Source organism: Chlamydomonas reinhardtii, chromosome 16 (genome assembly GCF_000002595.2).
Source record: "Chlamydomonas reinhardtii strain CC-503 cw92 mt+ chromosome 16, whole genome shotgun sequence".
Taxonomy (NCBI): domain Eukaryota; kingdom Viridiplantae; phylum Chlorophyta; class Chlorophyceae; order Chlamydomonadales; family Chlamydomonadaceae; genus Chlamydomonas; species Chlamydomonas reinhardtii.
The window spans coordinates 4,053,375-4,075,770 of record NC_057019.1 but is presented as its reverse complement, the minus strand read 5'-3'; the positions used below and the strand labels follow the sequence as shown (position 1 = coordinate 4,075,770).

General features: G+C 63.8%; 6 protein-coding genes across 6 annotated transcripts; 3 read left to right on the top strand and 3 right to left on the bottom strand.

Annotated features, from left to right (window-relative positions):
• The first annotated feature begins 75 nt into the window (after positions 1 to 75).
• CHLRE_16g669750v5 (uncharacterized protein) lies at positions 76 to 4,971 on the top strand. Its single transcript, XM_043071136.1, has 6 exons — positions 76 to 2,019; positions 2,254 to 2,397; positions 2,725 to 3,073; positions 3,327 to 3,769; positions 4,064 to 4,153; positions 4,701 to 4,971. Exons 1-6 carry the CDS (start codon positions 451 to 453, stop codon positions 4,869 to 4,871), a joined length of 2,766 nt encoding a protein of 921 aa, XP_042915814.1. The 5' UTR covers positions 76 to 450; the 3' UTR covers positions 4,872 to 4,971.
• Positions 4,972 to 4,975: 4 nt separating this feature from the next.
• Positions 4,976 to 10,565, bottom strand: CHLRE_16g669800v5 (uncharacterized protein). The gene is made up of 10 exons (XM_001699178.2): positions 10,205 to 10,565; positions 10,036 to 10,104; positions 8,777 to 8,989; positions 8,324 to 8,407; positions 8,022 to 8,135; positions 7,706 to 7,762; positions 7,485 to 7,547; positions 7,176 to 7,247; positions 6,755 to 6,937; positions 4,976 to 6,554 (listed from the first exon to the last, which is right to left on the bottom strand). The coding sequence occupies exons 1-10, from the start codon at positions 10,331 to 10,333 to the stop codon at positions 6,297 to 6,299; spliced, it is 1,242 nt and encodes a 413-aa protein (XP_001699230.2). The 5' UTR covers positions 10,334 to 10,565; the 3' UTR covers positions 4,976 to 6,296.
• Positions 10,566 to 10,657: 92 nt separating this feature from the next.
• Positions 10,658 to 12,475, bottom strand: CHLRE_16g669850v5 (uncharacterized protein). Its single transcript, XM_043071137.1, has 4 exons — positions 12,265 to 12,475; positions 11,839 to 12,104; positions 11,640 to 11,705; positions 10,658 to 11,545 (listed from the first exon to the last, which is right to left on the bottom strand). The coding sequence occupies exons 2-4, from the start codon at positions 12,065 to 12,067 to the stop codon at positions 11,262 to 11,264; spliced, it is 579 nt and encodes a 192-aa protein (XP_042915813.1). The 5' UTR covers positions 12,068 to 12,104; positions 12,265 to 12,475; the 3' UTR covers positions 10,658 to 11,261.
• A 118-nt stretch (positions 12,476 to 12,593) lies between these two features.
• On the bottom strand, positions 12,594 to 15,105 carry CHLRE_16g669900v5 (uncharacterized protein). The gene is made up of 4 exons (XM_001699180.2): positions 14,926 to 15,105; positions 14,556 to 14,639; positions 14,080 to 14,417; positions 12,594 to 13,817 (listed from the first exon to the last, which is right to left on the bottom strand). The coding sequence occupies exons 1-4, from the start codon at positions 14,926 to 14,928 to the stop codon at positions 13,706 to 13,708; spliced, it is 537 nt and encodes a 178-aa protein (XP_001699232.1). The 5' UTR covers positions 14,929 to 15,105; the 3' UTR covers positions 12,594 to 13,705.
• A 130-nt stretch (positions 15,106 to 15,235) lies between these two features.
• Positions 15,236 to 17,923, top strand: CHLRE_16g669950v5 (uncharacterized protein). The gene is made up of 5 exons (XM_043071139.1): positions 15,236 to 15,492; positions 15,682 to 15,821; positions 16,108 to 16,245; positions 16,637 to 16,695; positions 16,940 to 17,923. The coding sequence occupies exons 1-5, from the start codon at positions 15,339 to 15,341 to the stop codon at positions 17,115 to 17,117; spliced, it is 669 nt and encodes a 222-aa protein (XP_042915812.1). The 5' UTR covers positions 15,236 to 15,338; the 3' UTR covers positions 17,118 to 17,923.
• A 112-nt stretch (positions 17,924 to 18,035) lies between these two features.
• On the top strand, positions 18,036 to 22,391 carry CHLRE_16g670000v5 (uncharacterized protein). Its single transcript, XM_043071140.1, has 2 exons — positions 18,036 to 18,856; positions 19,820 to 22,391. Exons 1-2 carry the CDS (start codon positions 18,833 to 18,835, stop codon positions 21,179 to 21,181), a joined length of 1,386 nt encoding a protein of 461 aa, XP_042915811.1. The 5' UTR covers positions 18,036 to 18,832; the 3' UTR covers positions 21,182 to 22,391.
• Positions 22,392 to 22,396: the final 5 nt, after the last annotated feature.

The window sequence follows — 22,396 nt, the reverse complement described above, 5'->3', positions numbered from 1 at the left end:
GACCATTGCGGTGCAAGTGCACATGCTCCCAAAACGTATGACATTCTTAACGCTTTGAAGTGTGATACAATTAGATGCACATACAAGTGCTCCACTTGCTAACAAAAGAAAACTTGCTTCCGCCCTGACCTGGTCTCCGTTAATTTGCTTGTCCAAATCATCTACATAGGCGCGAAACAATAAGGAAATCGGTCGTTCAGCGGTGTAGCGTTTGCTGTGCAGGGCCCCGCGCCCCGAACTTCGCTCGCCTCATTCCATTTAATACAGTCGATGATGCCTGAAAATATGATTCTGGAGTGTCAACTAAGACTGTAAATTGCTGTCGGCACGGTGGGCACTGCGGCTGGTCGGCCTTGCAACGAGCGCATGTGCACACTGGTTCGGAGGCTTGGAGCGATCGCGGGCCGCAGCGCTGCGTGTGCTGCGGTAGCTCCATAAACTCCTATATTGATGGAACCCACGGCGCAAGACCCGCGGCGCCAGAGCGGCGCCGGCGCACCGCCACAGCCAGCGACGGGCGGGACGGTCAACCTCCGCGGCAGCACCGAGTTTCTCGAAAAGGGCGACGCCGTGGGCGCAGGCCAATACAGCGCATCCGCTGGCGCTGGCGTCGCCGCTGACGTTGCCGCCGCGTCGCCGCCGCCGCCGCTGGTGCTGCCGCAGCGGCCGGCCTCGCCGCCTGCCGCCTCCTCGCCCGACGTTCCCTCGCCCGCCTGCCCGCCCGGCGCAACCGCTGGCGAGCTTCGAGCCCTAGCGGCGGCTCTGGACGACAGCCGACTTGAAGACGCCACAGCAGCATCACCGGCCGCGCCGTCGCCGCCAGGCGCCGCCGCGGCGCCCTCGCGGCTGCACGTGCGCACTGGCACGGGCGGCACCGGCGGTGGTGATGGCACGGACGACTACGCCGATGACCAGTTCGATCCGGAGTCGCCGGCGCCTGCATTAACCTCGGCATCGGCATCGGCATCAGCGGCCGCGCAGCGCGCCGCCAGCAACGCCGCCGGCGCAGCTGCGGGCCAGCGGCCGCGCACCGGCCAGAGCTACTTGGAAGCAGCCTACAGTCCCAAAGCGTCGCCAACCGGGGGGGCCGCAGGGGCAGGGGCGGCAGGCGGCAGCCGGCCCGGCACGGCGTCACTCGCCGCCATCTATGGCGCCGGCGCCGGCAAGGGCACCACTGCCGCTAGCCCGCACCCCTCCAGTGCGTATGCGGGGCTGCCGGACTCCCTGCGGCCAGCCTACGTGACCGCCGCCCCCAGCTCCGCCGCACCGGTGCCGGCGCCCTTGTCATTATCATCATCTCGGCCCTCGGCGGCAGCGCTGGCGGCTGGCGGGAGGCAGTCGGGCGGGGCCATCTCGCCGACTGGAAGCGCAAGGGAGGGAAGCATTGGCGGCGGCGGCGGCGGGGGGCAGCTGGAGGCTTCGACGTCCGCACGCGCCGCCGCCAACGCGGCGGCGGCGGCGGCGCTGGCGGCGACGTCGCCCTACGCGCCGCGGCCGCCGTCTCGCTCCTCCGGCTCCGCCTCCTCACCGCGGGCCTCTCAAGGCTCACTGCCAGGGGGCCCTGGGACTGGGACTGGGACTGGGACTGGGACTGGGACTGGGGCTGGGGCTGGGGCTGGGGCTGGGGCTGGGGCTGGGGCAGAGCGGCCGGGATCGGCGGCGGGCGGTCGAGGGGATGCAGGGCGGCCGCAGCCGGCACGCGAGGTCAGCGCCGCCAGCAGCAGCAGCGGCGCCGGTGCCGGGGCCGGGGCCGGGGCCGGCGGCTCCCTGCGCCGCAGCAGTGGCGGCGGCGGCGGCGGCGGCGGGTACGGCGGTGGGGCCGCGGCGGCAAACGGGCAACGTGGGCAGAGCGGGGCGGGCAGCAGTGCTGGGCCGGCGCGGCCGGGCGCGGTTGCGGGCGCTGTGGGCGGGCGGGCAGCTGCCGCCGGCGCCAGGCCTGGTGCGGGGCCGGGAGCTCGGGTTGGCGCTGGCGGCCGCAGCTGGCGTGAGGAGCTGTTTGAGGAGGAGGACCCCGCGGTGGTGAGTGCACAGGGTCTGGAGGGAGGTCGCAGGTGGTAAGAGTGGAGGGGTGGGGGAGGACTGGGGCGTAAAGATCACGGTGGAACCACGTACGACGCCTCTTGTGTAGCAATGCATTATGTGGTCCGTGCACAATCTTCCAATCCACACACACACACACACACACACACACAACGCACGTATCCATGGCGCCGCTCCTTTACAAGCCGGCCTTCGCCTTCCCCACGCCCTCAGGTGCTGGAGCAGTCCCTGGCGCTGGTGGGCGAGATTGAGGGCCTGATGCGGTCCAGTGTGGGCGCGGGGGCCGACACGCCCCTGACGGACCTGGAGCCAGCCGCCGCAGCCCGCATACCGCAGGAGCTGCTGGATGCGCTGGAGGTGAGACAGGGGGTTGGGTGGGATGGGGATGAGGCGGGGAAGGGGAACGGGGTGGCGGGGAGGGGCGGGGGTCAGCCGGTCGTCAGCGGGAGGTGAGCAAAGGGGTAGGGGGCGAGCGAAGGGAGGGGGGGTGAGTGGGAGTTGTAGATTTTAGCACAGACTAAACCGAACACGCGGCAATGACAGAGTAAGATGCAAGGTGGGGGCGGGGCAGGGCGGGGCAGCACTGTTGCGTATCACCTCGTTATAGCCTGTATCACATCAGCGCTTCCGTTCATTACCCATGCTGCAATGTTATGTGGACTGCCTGCGGCGTATTGGCAACAGGACACACTGGAGGTCATTGCCATGGCCCGGGAGGAGATAGACGCGGCGGCGGCGGCGGCGGCCAGCCCCTCCCGCAGCGGCTCCGCCAGAGCACGTGGCGGCGGCGGCGGGTACGGCAGCTCGTCACAGCCACAGTCGCAGTACGGCGCCCGCCCGTCATCCAGCTCGCAACGCGCCAGCTCCAGTGGGTACGGCGGCGGCGGCGGGTACGGCGGTGGTTACGGCGGCGGCGGCGGCGGTTACGGCGGGCGGACGAGTGGCAGTGGCGGCGCGCCCAGCCGGTCACCTGCGGTACCGCAGTCCCTGCCACGCCTTGGCAGCGCGGGAGCCAGCCGTGGCGGGGCATACGGTGAGTGGGCGGCCGTGGTGCGATGCCCCCGGCCAGGAGTATGCGTATCCTCACCTGAATGAGTTGTGTGCAGCAACCCACGCATGAGCGCCGGGCGCACAACGAGGGCCTGATCTCTTTCGGTGAATCCGCGGCTCTGCCTTGTGCGGTAATCCTTATGTGGCTCTGCCTTATGCGGCTCTGCCTTATGCGGCAGTATTTATGCGGTAATCCTTATGCGGCATCTGCCTTATGCCTGTGACCGCGCCCACAGGGAGCCCCGCCAGCGGCTACGGCCGTTCCTCGCCCGCGCCGCCGCCCCCCGGCCCCGGCCTGCTGCACCGCTCGCCCTCCCACGGCTCCTACACCTCCCCCTCCGGCCCCACCGGGCCCGGCCCCGGCACTACCGGTAGCGGCACACCCACGCACTCCGGCAGCGCCAGCCGCCAGAGGCACTCCGCCTCTGGCGGCGCAGCCGCCGGCGGCGCCGCAGGCGCCGGCACGCCGCTGGCGTCTGCTCGCAGCACCACCAGCGTCGCCTCCTCCACTGCGTTGAGTATGGCGGTGAGTGTGGAGACGGCGGCGGGCGGCGGGCGGCGGGCCTGGCACAAGGAGGCGCCGCCGGAGGAGTGGCTGGCGGCCAAGCGGGGCGCGGCGGAGGCGGAGCGGCGGCGGCGGGAGGCGCAGCTGGCGGCCGACCTCAAGTTCTTGCAGCAGGTGGGTGGCGGAGGGGCGGAGAGGGCCGTGGGTATGCGGTGGTTGGGGTTTTGGGTTAGGGTTGGGAGATAGGTTTTTTTGTTGTTGGAGTGTGTTGGAACCTGGGTGCTGCCGCCGTGCTCGGATGCTTTCGGGGGCCTTTGGGGGGGGGCTAAGCCAGGCGTGTTGCCGCCTTCGTTTCTTTCCAGTACTCGTGCACGACAGGCCGCAAAGTGTGTAGGGAGTAGGTCTGACAGTCCTGTGCGTGCGCCCCGTGTGCTCTACCCGTGCTCTGACCTGCGCGGTGGTGTTCAGGCTCGCGCCAAGGCTGCGGAGGTGGCGGCCCAGCACGAGGCGCTCATGGCGGCGGCGGACGAGTCGGTGCGGGCGGCGCGCAGTGCCAAGGTGAGGCGTGTGTGTGTGTGTGTGTGTGTGTGTGTGTGTGTGTGCGTGTGTGTGTGTGTGTGTGTGTGTGTGTGCGTGTGCGTGTGCGTGCATGTGTGTGTGTGTGTGTGTGAGTGTGGCGTGTGCATGTGTGTGTGTGTGTGTGGTGTGTGGAGGCTTTGTTGAGAGTGGCACGGCAGCAGGGTTTGGCGGGTGGGCCGAAGGCTGGGTGCTTTGGGGCGGGACAGGCCGTGAACGCGTCTTCTCCAGACGGCCACACCTGCCGTTCCTCGCGTGGTGTTGCGCCGTGGGCATGACGCCGTGGGGATGGATGTGGCGGTGGAGGCGGTGGTGGTCTTCACGGCGGCAGCAGGGTTTCGTGGGTGCGGCACAAGGGCGGCTGCTCCGCTGGTGTGGGGGGGAACGGTCCGTGCTCGCGGCGGCGAACAAGATGCGACCAGTCAGACCTACACACACCTTCCCCCTCCCACGGCCTTACGCCCTGCCATGCCTAATTACCCCTGCCCCCTCCTGCCCACCCCTGCCCCCTCCTGCCCTGGGACCCCAGGCCAGCTCCGAGGCGCAGCACCGCTGGCTGCAGTACCAGGAGCAGCTGGCGGAGGCGGCCAGGCGGCAGCAGCACCAGCACCAACTGGCGAGGGCGGGGCCAGGCGGGGGCGGGAGAGGCGGAGGCGGCGGAGGCTATTGCGAGGACGATGGGTATGGTGACGGGTACTGAGTGGCTGGGACCGAGGGGCTGAGCGAGGGGCCTGGGTGAGAGGCGGAGCGCGGTAGGTAGGTAGAGCGCGGGAGTGGACTGGGCGGGTCTGGATGGAGGGGTGGCGGTGATGATCTTTACACGGTCACGATTGTCGTGTAACGTGCCGACAGTAAGGACCTCCATGCCGTTGCTGAGCGTGGCCCGAGGTCATCACCACGACAGCATCTGGCTCCCACGCCAAGCGTGGATGCCAGGTCATAGATACTACTGATTTGGAATGTGCTGGCCAGCCACACACACATAGACACACACAGCTACCACCGCCGCACCGGCCCCGTCCTTCACGGCCAGCACCCCAACTCCACCACCTGCGCACTGCACTCCTACTTGGCGCCAGACAAACGCAAGCAGCTCAGCACGCAGCCCTTTTTACCGGTATTATTCCAGATCTATTGCTGGTGACTGTCCATGATCGTCGCGATGTCCTTCCTTCATGCTCGTGCATGGCGATGTGGCAGACAGGGGAATCTATGCATGGAAGCGCCGTGGGAAGCGCCGCGCGGTCTCAGCGCTGCACCACCCCGTGGCCACTTCACCTACTGTACAATCACATGCCGCCCATGCAACCATGCATGTCGAAACGAATGTCCTTTGTTGCCCTCCTCCAGCTCCATCGTAATTCACAAAACTCCGCAAAGCAATGAATGCCCTTTCGAGCTCCTAGGCCACCTTGCCACTGAACCGACCAACGCCGCCCCACAGCGCCATCACAAAACACACCCTTCCCTCCCTCGGTCTGTCGTACAGTCGAAACATCATCATCAGCACATGCGCTCGCTCGCCGTCACGGGCGGCATAGAAGCGGAGGCGGGACGCTCCACGCACAATCACACATTCGACCCACACAGACATTCACATACGCACACGCGCTCTCGCCCTTGTACCCGCTGATGAGGCATGCCGTCCCGTCCTCCCATCCGAGCCCTGTCGTCTCCCACCGCCACCGCCTCCATCCTCCACGCATGCATTGCCGTCCGGGCATGGGCGCCACCCGGCACCCCGGCACGGAATGAAGTTGTGTCCGTGCGTTGGGACCCTCCTCCCCTCCTCCATCCTCCCGTCCTCCTCCCCTCCTCCCGGACCTGCACATGGTCACTGGCGCCGCCGCGCCCTCAGTTCGATTCCGCACGAGTCCCTCGGACACACGGACGCGCACACCCTTGCACTCTCATCCACCCAGCAGCAGCTGCCGCCGGCACAGCCGCACTTTGGGCAGATGCCACGTGACGCATGATGAGCTCCTCCACATTCGCCATCTTACTTGCTGCCCGCACCTGGGGCTCGCTGCATCATGCGCACGGCGGCCGGCGGCAGCCGGCCCTCTCTCCCTCTCCCTCCTCCCTCTCCCAATCTCCCTCCTCCCCTCTCCGCTTTTCCCTCCTACTACTGGATGGGCGGCACCGAGAAGGGCCGGAACCAGTCCTGCTGCATCTTGCTCAGCCCGGCCCCCGACTCCAGCGGCGGCAGGTGCTCGAAGCTGTCGAAGCAGCGCGTGTCGTCGGGCGCCGCCAGTTTTGGCACATGCGGCGGCTGGTAGGCCTTTGCGGCGACCAGCGCCCAGTCCAGGTTGGTGAACCAGGGGTGGTCCTTCACCGCCTGCACGCCCTCGGCTCCGGCGCCCAGACGGGTGGCGGGGTTCACCTGCGGGTGGGTGGGTGGGGGAGCGGCGTTGGTGGGCATGGTAGGGTCGGCGGGTTGAGGAGGGAGAAGGAAGGATATGGGTTGGTGTCCGGGGCAAAGGGTCTGAGCGAGGGCTGCTGCTGCTGTGTTCGTGCCACCTCCACACCCCGCTCCGCCCCACCGCATCCCACCGCGCCCTCTTTGATTGTTTAATAACTCACCGTGAGCAGCTTGTCGATGAGGTCCACGGCGTAGGGCCCGAACTTGGATGGGAACTGGAAGCTGCGGTTCAGGATGCGCGTGTAGGTCTCCTGCGGGTTGCCTGTGTAGAAGGGCGGGAAGCCGTGTAGCAACTCGTACACCACGCAGCCCAGAGACCACCAGTCCACGGCGGTGGTGTGCCCCTGCGGAGCAAAAAAAGAGGGGATGTGAGAGAGAGGGGCGGGTGAAAGGGGGAACGGGCGGGTGGATGGGCGATTTGGGTGCTTGGACGTGATGATGTAGGGAGCTTCGGTCCCACCGCCCGGGGCGTTACAGCATTAGTGTGTTTGGAGCAGATTTGTGTTTGGAGCAGGCAAGATAAGCGCACGGGGCGGCAGTTCTACTAGTACGGCAGGCGGAACGCGGCGACTGCTGCCTCACGTGGTTCATGATGACCTCGGGCGCCAGGTAGTCGGGCGTGCCGCACAGCGTGTACGTGCGCGTCGTGACCACCTGTGCGCGAGGTGCGCGTGTGTGTTGGGGAGCGTGGGGGCGGGGTGAGGGGCGCGTGCTGAGGCGGCGGGTGCTGAGGCGGCGGCGCCGAGGTGGCGGCATGCAAAGGGCGGCAGCTAGCATGGGGGCACCGTGGGCGCGGCGTGCTGTGCGGGCGGGTGCAGGGATAGCACCCACACCGGCATCGTACATGTGTGCGGCCCAGGCAGCATCAACTTCTCCCCCCACCCAACACACCTTTGCAAAGCCCAGGTCTGTGAGCCGCACGTAGCCGTCCGCGCCTATGAGCAGGTTCTCAGGCTGCGGGCGTGAAGGACAAGGGCGAGGGGCGGGGGTTCAGGAGGTAGGGGTTGGCAAGAGGTTGCGTTGGGCAGCAGTATGCTTCCATCTCGCCTGGGTCCGGTACCTCTCCCTCCCCCCCCCCCCCCCCACACACACACGCGCGCGTACACACGCACTTTGAGGTCCCGGTAGGCGATGCCCTTGCCATGCAGGTGCTCCAGAGCCAAGATGATCTGCGAACCGGAACAGGGAAGCGGTGTGTAGGATGAGGCACATGGCCATGAGTCAGCGGCACCACAGCACGCAGCAACACGGCAGGTGGCACCCGGCTGCCCGCACCCACCATCGCGCCATCCGCCGCCGCCTCGTTCCCCTGACCGTTCCCCACACCACTGGTCCGCTGCCAACCGGTCGGTCAGCCGGCCGCACCACCCCATCCGCCCCACCTCCTCCACCGCCTCCGCTTTCCCACGCCCATGCACCCATGCCCACCTGTGCCACGTAGAAGCGGGCGTGTATCTCGTGCAGCGGCCCGTTGTCGCGCATGTGCGTGAAGAACTCGCCACCGGGCACGTAGTCCATGACCAGGTAGATGTTGTCGGTGTCCTGTTCGGTTAGTTGGTTAGTCAGGGATGTCCGTAATCATCAGTCGGGACGGCGGTGAAACAGAGAATGCGAGGCGGCGTCTGGCTGGCTGACCATTGCCTGCAAGGTGCCGGGGGTGTTCCTTAGGGCATGTGGAGCGCACCCCGCTGCCAGCAGCAGCCACGCCGCGCCCGCCCTCAGCGCCGCACCTGGAAGGAGGTGAGCAGATTGATGAGGAAGGGGTAGCCCGCCACACGTGCCAGCATGGCGCGCTCGTCCAGCACGTGTTGTACCTGCGTAAACACACACGAATCCCGGTGCACACACGTCAGCAGGTCAGCGCGCGCGTGCAAAGCAACCCTTCGTCGCCCCGAGCGAGCCCGCCCTCGCCTGCTGCCCTCGCATGCCTCACCGTGCCGCACCCTAGCTCCCTGCACCCTCTCCTCCCCCCTTGACATAGTTTTGGCTGGTATTTACAACCCCACCCTACCCCCTACCCCCTCCTCCACAAACCCTGCCTCGGCCTTCACCTGTGCCCCTCCCCCTCTCACGTCCCATCTCATCTCGCCCTCCCTCCATGCTCATCTCGCCCTCCCTCCATGCTCATCTCGCCCTCCCTCCGTGCTCATCTCGCCCTCCCTCTCATGCTTCCATCCCCGCACCTGATTTTCCCGGATGATGGCCACCTTGTTCAGTGTCTTGATCGCAACCAACCGACCGCCCTCCAGCTCGCGAGCCAGGCTGACGCGGCCGAAGCTGCCGGCCCCGATCACGCGCATCCAGGCGTAGTCGGCCTTGCAGGGCGGCCGAGGGGGGCGGGCGGGCGAGGCGGGCTGTGTGGCGGTGGAGGCAGTGGAGCAGGTGCTGTCAAGGCGCTGGGGGGATGAGGGGATGGGGGGGGAGAAGAGGGGGGAAGAGGGGGTTGGAAGGAGTTGGAAGCGGCGTGGATGGGGAGGCGGAGGCCGGAGGGGCGCAGCAAGGAGGTGGACGGAGCAGTGTGTGGAGGCAGGGGACCAGGGCGTGCAGGGTGATGGGGGGAGGCAGGGGTGAGGCATGCGGCAGGTGAAGAGGAGGAAGGTTTGCCGAGAATGCTGACGCTGGAAATGGGAAGGTGGTCGCACGGCTGGAGCGAGGCGGGTGTCGCAGCGGTGCCGCCATGGGCCGGCCGGGCTGCTGCACCTTGTACACACGCGCGTGCCCACCCACCCGCAGCTCGCCCGGCCGACACCCGTACTGCGATGGCGCTGGAAGCTGGGGATAGGGCTGGAGCTGGGTCGCGCAGCCGCCGCCGCCGCCGCCGCCGCCGCCACGCCGGCAGCAACAGGCGCCGGGTGGGTGGGGCCCGCCGTAGGCGCCGTGCGCCGGCGGATGGCTGCTGCGCGGCTGTAGCAGCGCCGGATGCTCTGGCTGTAGCTGGTACTGCTGCTGCTGCTCTTGCTTTGTCCAGGGTTCCGACGTAAGCGCCATGGCGGGGAGGACCTCTTGCTGCTACAGCTCGGAGAGCCGCGCGCGCCCGCGCGGGCGGGACCGTCGGCGCGACAGCCGGCGCAACCCACTCGCGCTGTCGGGCAGATTCCCTATACTATAGCAAAAGTAGTTGGTAGTTTTTCAACTCCGCTGCAAATGATAGACCGTGGCGCATCATTTATATCCGCTGCTGCCGTGGGCTGTCGCAGGTCGGCGCGGCCTTTGGTCGGCTTTGGCTCGCTCGCGGGAAGGGCGCGCGGGAGGGCTAAGCTATTGACAAGTCTGTATAATCACTATAGGATTCAGTTCAGAGCTTTCGTAGGTTAACAAAGTATTGGCGCGAGCGCTCGGGACCAGCCACACTCCGATGCCCTCGCGTCACGCGTGCCAAGGCAGGGCCGACCCTGGACGTGCCAACCCCCCTTGAGCCGCGCCCCTGCCAAGCCCCCCTCACCTTCGGCACTGGGAGCGGCACTGCTTCGCAGCCCGAGGCGGATGTTACATGGGAGGAGCTGTCTGTGGCCTGCGGGCAAGACGGCGGCAGCGGTGTAGGTGGAACCGGGGGAACTGGAGCGCAACGGACGTGCGCGTTGGGTCGTGTCACGGCCAGCGCGGCAACCCACCTGCGCGGCGCATTTCCGCAGCGCCGGCACCACCGTCGCAAACGCCCAATGTGTCCCCGACTTGGCGTCGGGCCCCGGTCGCAGCTGCCCCGCCGGCGCGGTAGCGCTGCTGCTGCAGGAGTCGAGCATGTCACCTCGATGTCGAAATGGGTGACCCGCAGGCTCCAAGTTTTACGCGCGAAGCAGGTTTAGCAAGCCGTGGCCACGTGTTGGAAAGTAGAACTAGTATTCGCGGACCCTCATATGCAGGCAGCACGTCAATCACCGCCCAGGCGGGTTGAGGGCGACGTCGGTCGAGCTCCTGCGATAGTCCCTCAAAAGTCGGCTTGTGAGCAAGTATGCGAAGGATGTCTTTACCAATTAATATGAGCAGTGTTATGGAAAACAAGCTTGATGCGGAGAGGAAACCGGGCATTGGAGGCCGGTCACATCGGTGTCGTTTCGCGGAGTTTTTCGCTGTGTGCTCCAATTGTCTGCGATTCAGTCTCGTCCAGACAAAGCTGTATATTTAAGCCTATATTACATACGAGATGCCAGAAAACAATGTGCTTAGAGCCAGCGGGCTCCCGCTGCTGGCAACGGTGCAGCCAACGACCCTTGACAAAAGCAAGCCTCGCCGCACTCAGAGTCGCACCAGGCATTCCTAAACATAACGAAATGCTCAACAGACGCTGTACGGAGGGCGTTTAAGATGACTGCGTCGTGCGGACTCTCTTCGAATGCCCATCCAGTGCCAAGCCGCCGCCAATAGGACAGCAGCGGCCAGCCAGTTGCGAGGCTTCTTGGGCACTCATGGACGAAGGATGCCATGTCTGAATGTGTTGGTGGCAATGCGGGAGGTGACCTTGGCACTGGTGCGCGCACTCGGGTGCGTGTCAGCTGCCCGGTAGGGACAGACCTACACCACCAGCCTTTCAGCTGCCCCTGCCCCCGCCGTGACGCATGCTGTAGCAGCGTGTCAAACCGCATCTCCCCATACTGCTGCAAACTACAAACGACCCTCATACACCAAACCAGGAACCTGCATCCACCTCGATGCTGCGCGTGCTTTGGCCGATCACTCCTCCTTCTCCTCCTCCTTCTCCTCCTTCTCCTTCTTCTCCTTCTTCTCCTTCTTCTCCTTGATCCACTTGTTGGTGTTGTAGCGATTCTTCAGAATGGCGCCGGTGATGGAGGGCGGGAGGTGGGCGCCATCAGGCAGTTGCCGCAAGTGCGCCAGCACCTTCTCCCATATCCCTTGAGGGCGGCGCCCTTGCCCGCAGTTCTCCTCCAACCAGGCATCCACGAGTAGGAATAGCGGTTGCCATGAAATGTGGCCCCGTGCCCCACGCGCCTTCGCACCTGCAGAGGCCGTAGTGTGCAGGTCAGCCATCTCTTGCTCCATTCCCTTGCCGCCCCGGTCCACACACGAGCCCGGCCACTGCGCTGGACTCACCCATGTTCTTGGCGACGGTGGACTTGCCGTTCTCGTCCTTGCCGCCCTTGGCCATTGCCTTCGCACCTGCAGAGGCCGCAGGCACAGCACGTAGTGTGCAGGTCAGCCGTCAAGGTGCGAGTATGCGTTACCCCGTCTCTTGCTCCATTCCCTTGCCGCCCCGGTCCACACACGAGCCCGGCCACTGCGCTGGACTCACCCATGTTCTTGGCGGTGATGGACTTGCCGTTCTCGTCCTTGCCGCCCTTGGCCATTGCCTTCGTACCGCCCTTCGCACGGCCGCCGACCTGCGGCAGCGCGGCCTGTCCGGCTGAGCGCCGACGCTGCTGGGGGGGGCCCGCCTCTGACCGAGGCGACCGGAGCGGAGGCTTGGTGGCCGACGCCGCGGCCATCACGAGCGCCACGAAGAGCGCCGCGGTGAACTTCATTATAATAACCCTAACTTCTATTGCCGTGTACTATCACCTGGGGCAGGCAGGCAGGCAGGCAGGAAGGAATCTGAATCAGCGGATCAAACGTCGCAATTTGCAGTTCGCGCTGCATTCGGCCGTCTGTGCGGGCCCATTCGAGTCACAGGCCCCCCAAGAGCCCATATAGCTTAGCGGTGGACCTGCCAAGGGCTCACCTGCCGCGAGCTCTAGGTCGTCCCCGAGCTCTCCGAGCGCTCGCCGGTCAGGCAAGATGGTTGTAGCGCGGACCTCGGCGTTTTGCACATTTTGCAGAGGAAAAGGCAAACGAGCGAAGGTGCGAAGGCGCGAAGTATAGCTGATATACGCAAAGGCGCGAAGACGCAAAAAACCACCAGAACAAGATAGAAACTGTGTTTGTGGCAGTACCTATAAACAGTGGTGCAAATCAAACAGTGGTCCAAATCAAAGGCTGTTTAAGTGTCGCAGCGATGCCCCATGCCCCATGCAACACGGGGGGCAATCGGGGGGCAATCGGGGGGCAATCGGGGGGCAATCGGGGACCTACACCCTACGCCCTGCCCCTGCACTGAACCCGAGTAGCCCGCGCAGCGTCGCAGTCCGTAGCGCTGTACCAGTTGAGTTGCAGGCACCTTACTCTGCACGGGTGCAAGACATGGACATAGAATGTAAGCTGCTGTTTTGGTGGTGCACGTGTCATCGCAGGTCGCGTCAGCGCATATGTCATCTTGTCCTAGCTAGCGTATCGAAGCCTTTGACGCCACCGCACAACAACGCGTCATGCAAGCATCTTTTGCAAACAATAGCCTTGAAGAGCATAAAATGCGGTTAGCCGCCACGCGCCTCAACCTTCAGTACTGCACGCAGTCACATCACTCACATGTGATACGGCCCCCCACGGCCTGGCCGCCTCGATTGGTCTCTACAGAGACAGGAATGCACGTCGTGCTCACCACCTTGTAATCACACACAACAACATGTACCAAGCAAGCACCGGCATAGCAAACGAACAGCCCTCTTGCTGTGAGTGTACCAGGCAAACAAACCCCATGCATGCAATCGAGCAGTTGCATGCAACATAACTGCTTGTACGGTAGTCCCGCAGTCCTGTCTCACCCTAGCCAACCCCAAGTAAAGGTCCAGCAGTCAGCCCAAAGCGGTAGCACAGCCCCCTCCATCAATTCATGTTCAGCCAATCTGCGGCTACATCCCCGATTGCCTATATCCTGGCAACTGCGTAGGCTCCCTTTTTGGTTGCCAACACCCGCATGAATGAGCACTCCTTCCTGCGTAATATCTTGCCACTGCGACACACCTGTTCACTGCACATAATTGGAAAGTCGAGTATTTCCTCCAAACATCATACAACGGCGCACAACAATCGGCGGGCTTCATGCTAAACGAAACCGGAATTTTGCGCCTTTCACCTCGTCATGTGCGCGTCCTACATGTCTCTCTGTCCTACCTGGTCTGCACCCACGCTGGTCAGGCACACACCTACCTACATACCGGCACCACCGCTAATCCCATGCGCACGCCGGTCACAACCCGGCCTCCTGGCCCCTAACTAGCGCTGCCGTCGAAACGGCACCCTTCCACCCCTGGCCTTCATTGCTTCTCCTCTCGCAGCCTATTGCATCACTTGAGGACCAGCGCCATCTGGCCAAACACCTCCAGGTTGCGCCCCCAGCCGTAGTCGTGGCTGGTGGTGAGCGGCTTGCGGAACTCCTCCGTTGGCAGCTTGCGCGTCCTGCACAGGCGGCAATGAAAAGCCGGCAGCAGGCAGCGGCACAGGGGATGAGTGGCTCAAACACCCGGGAAGGTGTTGATGTCCGACACGCTGCGGCTGCTTGGCAAGGCCAGTCTTGTGCCAGCGTACCTTTCATCCGACCTGCCTTGGCGATGCCGCACACCACGCCCCACCTTTTCGCACTCATCGACACGCACCCCTCCCATCACCACACGCTCCCATTCCTACCCACCCATGAAGTCCGCTAGCGCTCGCCACTCACTTAGGGTCACGCGGCTGGTAGCCCGCCACGAAGCCGTCCAGGCTGTCCTGGTGCCGCAGCGCCCCCGCCACCGTGCCCCGCTCCGGATGCAGCTCCGGCTGCTGCTCCTTTACCGCCTGCGGCCTGTGGGGCTGCGGCTCCTGCTGCTGTCGCTGCAGCGTGGCCTCTCGCGCGCGGCGAGTTGCCGCCCGTGCCGAGTCGCGCTGCTTGGCTGCAATGTAGGACATGCCCTCCAGCGCCTTGTCCCCGCCCGCCGCCTTGCTCTTGGCCATGAAGGCCGCCAGCGAGTCGGGCGACGCCGACTGCTCCACAAGGAAGCCCCAATTGCGCTCCCACGCCTGAGGACATGCATCCGCATGCGTGTGTGACACGGAAACGGTACAAGCGCGAACGTGGAGTGGGCAGGAGGGCTGGCATTATGGCAACCAAGGGGGCAAGTTGGGAGACAGGCCTTCGGCCGGGAGTATGAGGCGCACCTTGTTGGCGCCTAGCTCATTGCGGATGCGGGCCGTCCAGTTCCAATCATCGGCTACGGGCGTGCTGTGGGACTTCGCGTCGGCCTGTGGCGGAGTCGGGAGGGCCAAGCGAACGCCGACGGGTGATGACAAGGCGCCGTTGCCTGCCATCCTTAGGCCAACAAACAGACAGACAATCTACGGCAATCTTTAACCTGTTTCCTATCAAGCCAAGTCCAAGTCTGCCCCAAGCCAGCCCAGACATGCGCCAAGCCATCCCGTGAAGCCATCCCCGGTCGCATGCTCTGAGACAGGCGCACAGGCGCAGTTATATATGTTACCGCCACTCGTGGGAGCCCGTGCAGCCTTCAACGCGGCCTTCGTTTCTCACCATGTTTCAGCCGGTCGGTGCCCGGCTGCTGCAGCCGATTTCACGCAGCAAGTAACTTTCTGCTTGTTGTTCTACACCTGCTCAAAGCCTTGCAGTCAGCCTTGGAAACAGTGGGCGGCAAGTCGGCAAATGGTCTTCAAAAGCAATTGGAGTATAATGAACATTCCACTCGTTATATTACAGTATCAGGGCGGCAGCAGTAAGTCCGCAGGATTGCGCTTTCAGTCATCCATGCAGCCAATTATTTGTCGCGGTGCTGCAATCCTGCCGGCACAATTGTACTTCAATTTATGCAGTGAATACCTTTACATGACGTGTGCCTGGCGCTCGGGACTAGTTCTCAGCGTAGAGACATTCTTCTGCAGCTTCAATATTAACAGCGCGGTGCTTCCTTGGACCGAAACTGGACAAACATGATAGTACTATCACCTGTCGTGGTTAATATTCTGGCGGTCATACTCGGCGCGGTTGGGGTGATGGTGTTGCGCGTGGTGACGGTGATGTTCAGCAAGCGCCCCGCGCCCAAGAGGTCGAACCCGGCAAAGACCATGATCGTGCTGGGATCAGGTGAGGACTGGAAGCACGGCGTCACTCCGTGGGCTGCGAAGGGCGTTGGGGTTTGGTGTGTGTGCTCCGGCTGTGCACGTCACGGCATTGTCACGTGGGTTTGTAAGCCCGCCAGGGCACGACTCAACTTTGCCCACCGCACCTTGCCATGATCAAGCCTACATCACACATGCATGCTCTGATCTCCAGGTGGCCACACGGCGGAGATGCTGATGCTGATGGACTCGATGGGCCGTGAGCACTACGGCCCGCGCACATACGTGGTGGCGGCCACGGATGCCATGAGCGGCGCCAAGGCGTTGGCGCGCGAGCGGACCTGGCAGAAGACGGTGCGTGGAAATGGGGTCACTGAACCAAACTCAAAATGGAAGCCAAATGCGCGTGGAAGAGGGGGATGTCAACCTTGGTGCGGCTAGCTAAATCGTGGTGGCGGCTGCGGCGGCTGGTGGCTGCGGCAGCGGGCACGTGTTGGCGCATTCTTATCCGCTGCATGAGGCGATTAAGAAGGCTCCGGCGTGCGTAAGCCGTAGAAGCGGCTCAGCTGGCTCCCTACACCACAGGGCCTGCAATTCAAAACTTGACGTTTCTGTAACACGTGGTGCCGTGCCGCTGCAGGACTCGCCCACGGGCTTCAACGTGGTCCAGATCCCCCGCAGCCGTGAGGTGGGTCAGTCCTACCTCACCTCGGTGGCAACCACCCTTTACTCGCTGGCGTTCGCCTTCCGCATCGTGTTGAGAGAGCGGCCAGAGCTGGTGAGGCACAGCAAGGAGGGATAGAGGGCTAGAGCACGAAAGGCAGGCAGGCGGGCAGGCCGGCACGGAGGGGCAATCCTATTGGGCTTCGCCCCCCTGGATCGCTTCGCATAAGAGGCTCAGCCCAAAACTGAGCGGCGGGGGATGCGACTGGGGTGGCAGAGAAGAGGGAAAATGAGCGGCGGGGAACAAGGCGAAAGATTGGCGCTGTGTACCGTCATGGGTGTCCAAGCGGCAGCATTGGCTGGAACTGTCCCGACACGTGTGTCCTGCTGGAGCAGGCGTACCGTATGACCGTGGTGCGGCTGTGTCATGTCGTCCGGGTGTGCGGTGGCTGACATCTGGCACATTTGTGTTACTCTTGTCCCCGATTTACACCGTGCTGCCACAGGTACTAGTCAACGGGCCGGGGACGTGCATCCCCATCTGCGCGGCAGCACTTACGTACCGGTGAGGGAGGATCCACCAGACCCCCTGCCTTCCATGTACGTAGGAGTGCGTGTTGGAGGGGATGTTTGAGTGGACAGCAGTTTGTGACGGTAGCAGCTCAGCACCTTGCCGCTTGCTCTAGCTAGAGCCCCGGCCAAGACGCCCCTACCTGCGAACACCCCTTTCCGCCTCCTGCCCGCTGCAAACACTCACAGCTCGTCGCTGCCTTCCCCATTACCCTGCCCCGCGCCCCGTCCCCGCACAGCGTGCTAGGGCTGGCTCCGACCCAGATCGTGTACGTGGAGAGCATTGCGCGCACGCGGCGCTTCTCACTGTCTGCCAAGCTGCTGTATCACCTGCGCATGGCAGACCTGCTATTCGTGCAGTGGGAGCAGCTGGCCAAGACCTACCCGCGGGCCGTGTACGCGGGCAGGCTGTACTGAGGCGGCGCCGTGTGTCACAAGGAGTGGAGGGAGCAGGCGCGCGGCGGCGGGCGGCATTTTGTAGGTGATGTGAGGGCGGGGACGGAGGCGGGTGCAGCACTTTGCGTAGACTATGGTAGAGGCGTGGGTAGAGGGGTGGCGGCAAGACAGAACGCAGGCTGCTGTCGACAGCAAGTGGGATAGGCAGGTGGGGTGCGGAGATGATGACACGCACTTACTATAAAAGCCCCGCCTTCTGGCGGTCTTATCGCATTGAGCAGTGTTATGGCCCGGACGCTGCACCGCACGGCGCAGGGGCAGGCAAGGGGCACCGCACGGCGCAAGGGGCAGCATGCATGCACCCAGGACAAGACAGGTGTCGGGTTAGGAACTGGGTTGGGAACTGGGTCAGCTGCTCATCATCATCAGGGCAGAATCTGAGTGCGGTGTGGACAGCAGCAGGGCCACACGATCGAGAAGCAATGCTCGGCGGCGGGTACAGGACGTTGTCAGGGGTGCGTGCGCCAATCAACCTGCGTGCCCCATACTTCCCGCCAGAAATATGCTGCCTCGGCGTTTTGCTATAAGACTACCGGCGGTATGTAACAACTGGTAGAGTCCCTGGGCGGAGCCAGCAGCTAGCTTGCGCCTCCTGCAGCAGCCCTCCGCGGGCAAGCAACCTTGGGCTAGGCAAGTAAAGGGCGTGGGCGGGTCGGAACCTGCCTCCGTGGGTCTCAGGTAGGGGCGGGGTGAAACCGTTTCGTGGTCTCGGGCCTGCTGCTGTCCTCGACCTTCTGCCTTACTTGGCTTTGTAAGCAAGGACCCGGCCTTCCCAACTCGGCAAGTGCCGCACGCACCGCCGTTGCTGCATGCATGCAGCGCGCAAGGTCCAAGGTCCAGAGCAAATAGGTTCTAGGTTGCGTGGCCTATCTAATAACGGGACTTCCCAACGAACCGGCAAAGTGCCACACCACTGCTGCGCCGCGCAATCAAGGTCCAGAACAAAGATCCCTGCATGAAGAAGAGGCAGCATATGCAGTAATAACCTGCGGAAAGGAGGGCAGAGCTCTGCAGTGGCCAACGCCTGTTGCGGAAACGGGGACCCGGAACGCTTTTGAGCCCGCCTGCGTCTTCGCTGAATTCAAGAGATACACAGCAGCGTAAGCAAGAGGAAGGTAGGAGCATGCATGCACTAGGCTTGCGCGCTGAGAACCCACTTCCCAGAGATGGGGCCCGAGAGCTCGGCTAAATGCGCGAGGCGAAGGCTCGCCTGGCCACAAAGCTCTTGCCAAACATATACACAGCAGCAACTGCACACCAAGCTTGCTTGCGCCAGCAGGCCACCTAGAGGCGGCACACATACAGCGCTGAACTCTTGGGCCAGTCCTCGCTTCTGGGAAAAGCCCCGACTGACTTCTGACGCCTAGAGAAAGTTTGGTATTCATAGAGGAGCTTCGTTCCAGCAGATGGACATGTCGGTGAGTGTTCCGGGCAGTTCGTTCGTTGCGATGCTGAAGGCCGCGGACCCTGTTTGGCTTCTTACTTCTGGCGGCTTTGGGGGACCCGCGCAGCCTGCAAGGACATGCATGTGCTCTCTGAAGCTTGCTTGTTGCCTTGAAACTGAGAGAAGCGCATACCGGGCTCACAACATGCGTTGACCAAGCAATTCCTGATCGGCCGTGCAGCAGGAGTCCCCGCTCTCCGCCGATTTCATTGGACTTGATATCGCTGGTTACATGGTGGACATTGCTTATGACCCGGTGAGTTAGTGGGTGTTTCACTCGCTCGGGAAGTAGTGGGAAGTAGTGCGCAGCGGCAGGGACATCTGGCGAGGCAGCGCGGTTCCTCGAAGTCGTGTTCGGGAAGCGCTACCAAGCGCATATTGAAGGCCATACAGCTTTGCACTGCTACTGATACTAGAGCGTACATAGTGCTAGGACTGTTGGTAGCTGCGCGACTCGAACATGTCGCCGCGCACCTCGCTCGCACTACGTGTGAAGCGGCTTGCTGTAGTGCTTTCGGTATTGCTTTGATATTGGGGAACAGTTATCTGGCGGCTCTGGCTGGGATCGATGATCATGCATATGCATGCCCTGCGTGCGGTTTGTGCGGCTAGTGCGGCGGGCGGCGGCGTCCGGCGCCTAACTGCCTGTCCGTCCTCCGTCTCGCCGCTGGGGCATCCTTCCCATCGAGGCATCTTCCTGCCTCGATCGCCTCACCCTTCCGAACCCTTTACCACCTGTCTCTGACCTTGCGCGCATTCGCATGCACCAGATTGCCAATGATGCGAGTAACCTGAAGCTGCGGATGATGACGACGAAGCTGCACGCCGCTCCAGCAGTCCCGCCATGCAATGGGGGCACCGGCGGCGGCCGGGAGCCCGCCGCCACCCATGCACAAGGATCTCCGAACACCTTGCTATCGGTGAGCCTAACGCTGGCTCACCGATAGCAAGGTGTCTGGAGATCCTTGTGCATGGGCGGCGGGTGGCTCCCGGCCGCCGCCGGTGCCCCCATTGCATGGCGGGACTGCATGCGTGCTGGAGCGGCGTGCAGCAGCTTCGTCGTCATCATCCGCAGCTTCAGATTACTCGCATCATTGGCAATCTGGTGCTACAGGGCATTAGCATGTGCTCTACCCGCCCGCAGCGTCTCGTTTGATTGGATGCAGCAGCCTGATGATGAAATAGCCTTACTTCCTGTGTGCAAACTTCCTTTGCGCAGGTGGCAGCGTCCACCGGCTGGACTACTGCTGGCTACTACTCATCGCTGCTGGTGGGTGGGGGCGACGATGCTGCTGCTGCGGGCTGCGGCGGCAGCATGGCGCCAATGCCAATGGCCAAGCTGCCAGCGGCACTGCCGGCGGCACTGCTGCCGCCGGTGGTGGGCGGCCAGGCCGTGGTGGGTCCTTCGGGTGCAGTGGCTACTGCTGGCGCGCAGCAGCCGACAGCAGCAGCAGTGCGCTCTGCTGTGGAGCAGCTGCTCCTGCAGGTGGTGATACAGCGCATGTGCGCGAACCTTGGGGTGATGAGGGAGGAGGACATCCAGTACATCCAGGAGCACATGCGGAAGGCCGCCAGCGGGCCGCAGCAGCCGGTGCCCAAGCAGCAGCGCCCCCGCAGCGGCGGCTACTGCCCCAGCAAGGGTGACGGCCCCATGGCGTTGCCGGTGGTGGCGGCGGCGGCGGTGCTGCAGCAGACCCTACTAGTACTGGCGGAGGTGGACGCTGCCTGTGCGGAGGTTGCGGCCGCATTCGGCGACCCGGCGCGCGAGGCGGCGGCCCTAGAGAAGGCAATGGCTCGTGTCAGCGATGCCATGTTCGCGGCGGTGGAGGCCATGCGGGTGCGTGACAGGCATGCGGCCCAGGCCGCCAAGGGCACCAGTGGCGCTGCCGCCACCGCCGGATGCATCATCGCTGCCGCTAGCCAGCCCATGGCGGTTGGCAAGGAGAACAAGTTGCAGCAGCAGCGGGCCAAGCAGGCTGCGCCGGCGCATCCCGTGCCGTCTGTGGCTTCGGCCGCCATGGCATCGGCGGCGGCGGCAGCGGCGGGACAGCAGCCGCAGGACTGCAAGCCTGCGGCTGCTGTGGGCAGCAAGCGCAGCCGCGGCGCTGAAGGTGCGGCATTTGGGCCGGCGGCGGAGCGACAGGAGGGCGGTGATGGTGTGCCGCCGGCAGCAAAGCGGCAAGCGGTGGCGCGGCACGCAACCACCGCCGCCACCGCTGCGGCACCCGGACCCGCCGCGGCCGTATCCGCGGCGGCCGCGCCCACCTTCATCCAGCAGCTCCAGATGCTGCAGGCTATTAAGGCTATGCAGGCGTGCGCAGCATTCGCACGCGCGCGCGGCGGGCTGGCCCCGCCGGTGGCGGCGGCGGTGCCGGCGCAGCCTCATTCTCAGCAGCAGCGCCAGCAGCAGCAGCAGCAGCAGCAGCAGCACAAGCAACTGCACCACCACCACCACCACCACCACCAGCAGCAGCAGCTGCTGCAGCAGGCCGCGCCGGCGAAAGCGGCGGCCGCGCAGGTGCTGATGCCATTGCAGCCCTGGCAGGTGGAGGCGCAGCGTTGGCTGGCGAAGCTGCAGTAGTCGCAGCGCCAGCTACGCCAGCACCAGCTGCAGCTGCAGCTGCAGCTGCAGCTGCAGCTGCAGCTAGCAGTGTTGCGAGGACGCGCGTTGCGGCTGGTGCGCAATTCCCACGACTTACCGCAGCAGCACCAGCCTACAACGGTGGCAATAATAATAATAATTCAAACGCCGGCCCATGGGGCCTGGCGTGGATTATCGGGGTAAGGTGGCTAGGGCGAGGAGGCCCATCCCCCTCGCGCTGCCATCTCACCACGCACTCCGAGGAGGTGTGGGGGAGCCGTGGCTCACCCACCTCTCGGTTTGAGTTCCTGCTCGGTTACTCGGCGCATTTTGATAATGCCGCCCGCACTGTTCACAGCGTGTGTGTGGAGCCTCTCTCCGCATACTCGTGCGGCTGTGTGGGTCACCCCAAGTTGAGAGGTGAGCAGCTTAGTGAGGTTGCAAGGGATGGCCCCAGTCACTCCGAGCGCAAGGCATTCATTGGTGGAGTAGTGGACCGTCCATCCGGCCGCTTCCAGCAGTCGCTTGAGTTCTTGGTGTTGTTGAGATTTTTCTTCCCGCTTGTCCAAATGGCGAACGTCAGAGCTGTAACCAATTTCAAGGATATAGATGGGCAGCCGTGCTTTGTTCAGGGGCGGGCGGTACCCTTCTCTATGTGTTTCATGGGCGGGCAGGTTTGGGATGAACAGAATGTCTACAACGGTGGCAACAACTAGCAGCAGGCGCCGTGCCGCTTGGGCTTCTGCTATTGGTGCATGTGATACCGGGTCCCAACCCAAGCAAAATAAACCTCGACCAGTAATTACGTGCGTGATTTAATTGCGGACATGATAGGATGCGCATGTGCGTTTGGTTGGTCACGATAGTCACGCACGACACACGGTGCTGAGAATGGGCACTGGGATTGACAGTCAACCGCCGACATACATGGGAGGGCGGAAACTTAGAGCGAATGCATGAGCATGGATGAAAGTTATCTGTTGATGTTGTGCTGCGCGCGCACGTAGGGGACGCGACTACTGGACAGGCTGTGGTTGCACGTACGTGGATGGGTTGCTGCGTTCGTTGGGGTGGATGGGATCGATCATACATGGAGTGCTGGGAGGTGTACCTGGAGGTAGGTGTATGGAATGGGAGGTAGACTGGCACTAGAGAACGAGCGAGGACGAGGAATGCACAGTGGAGCATCGTCCCTAGGGACACATACGGTACGCA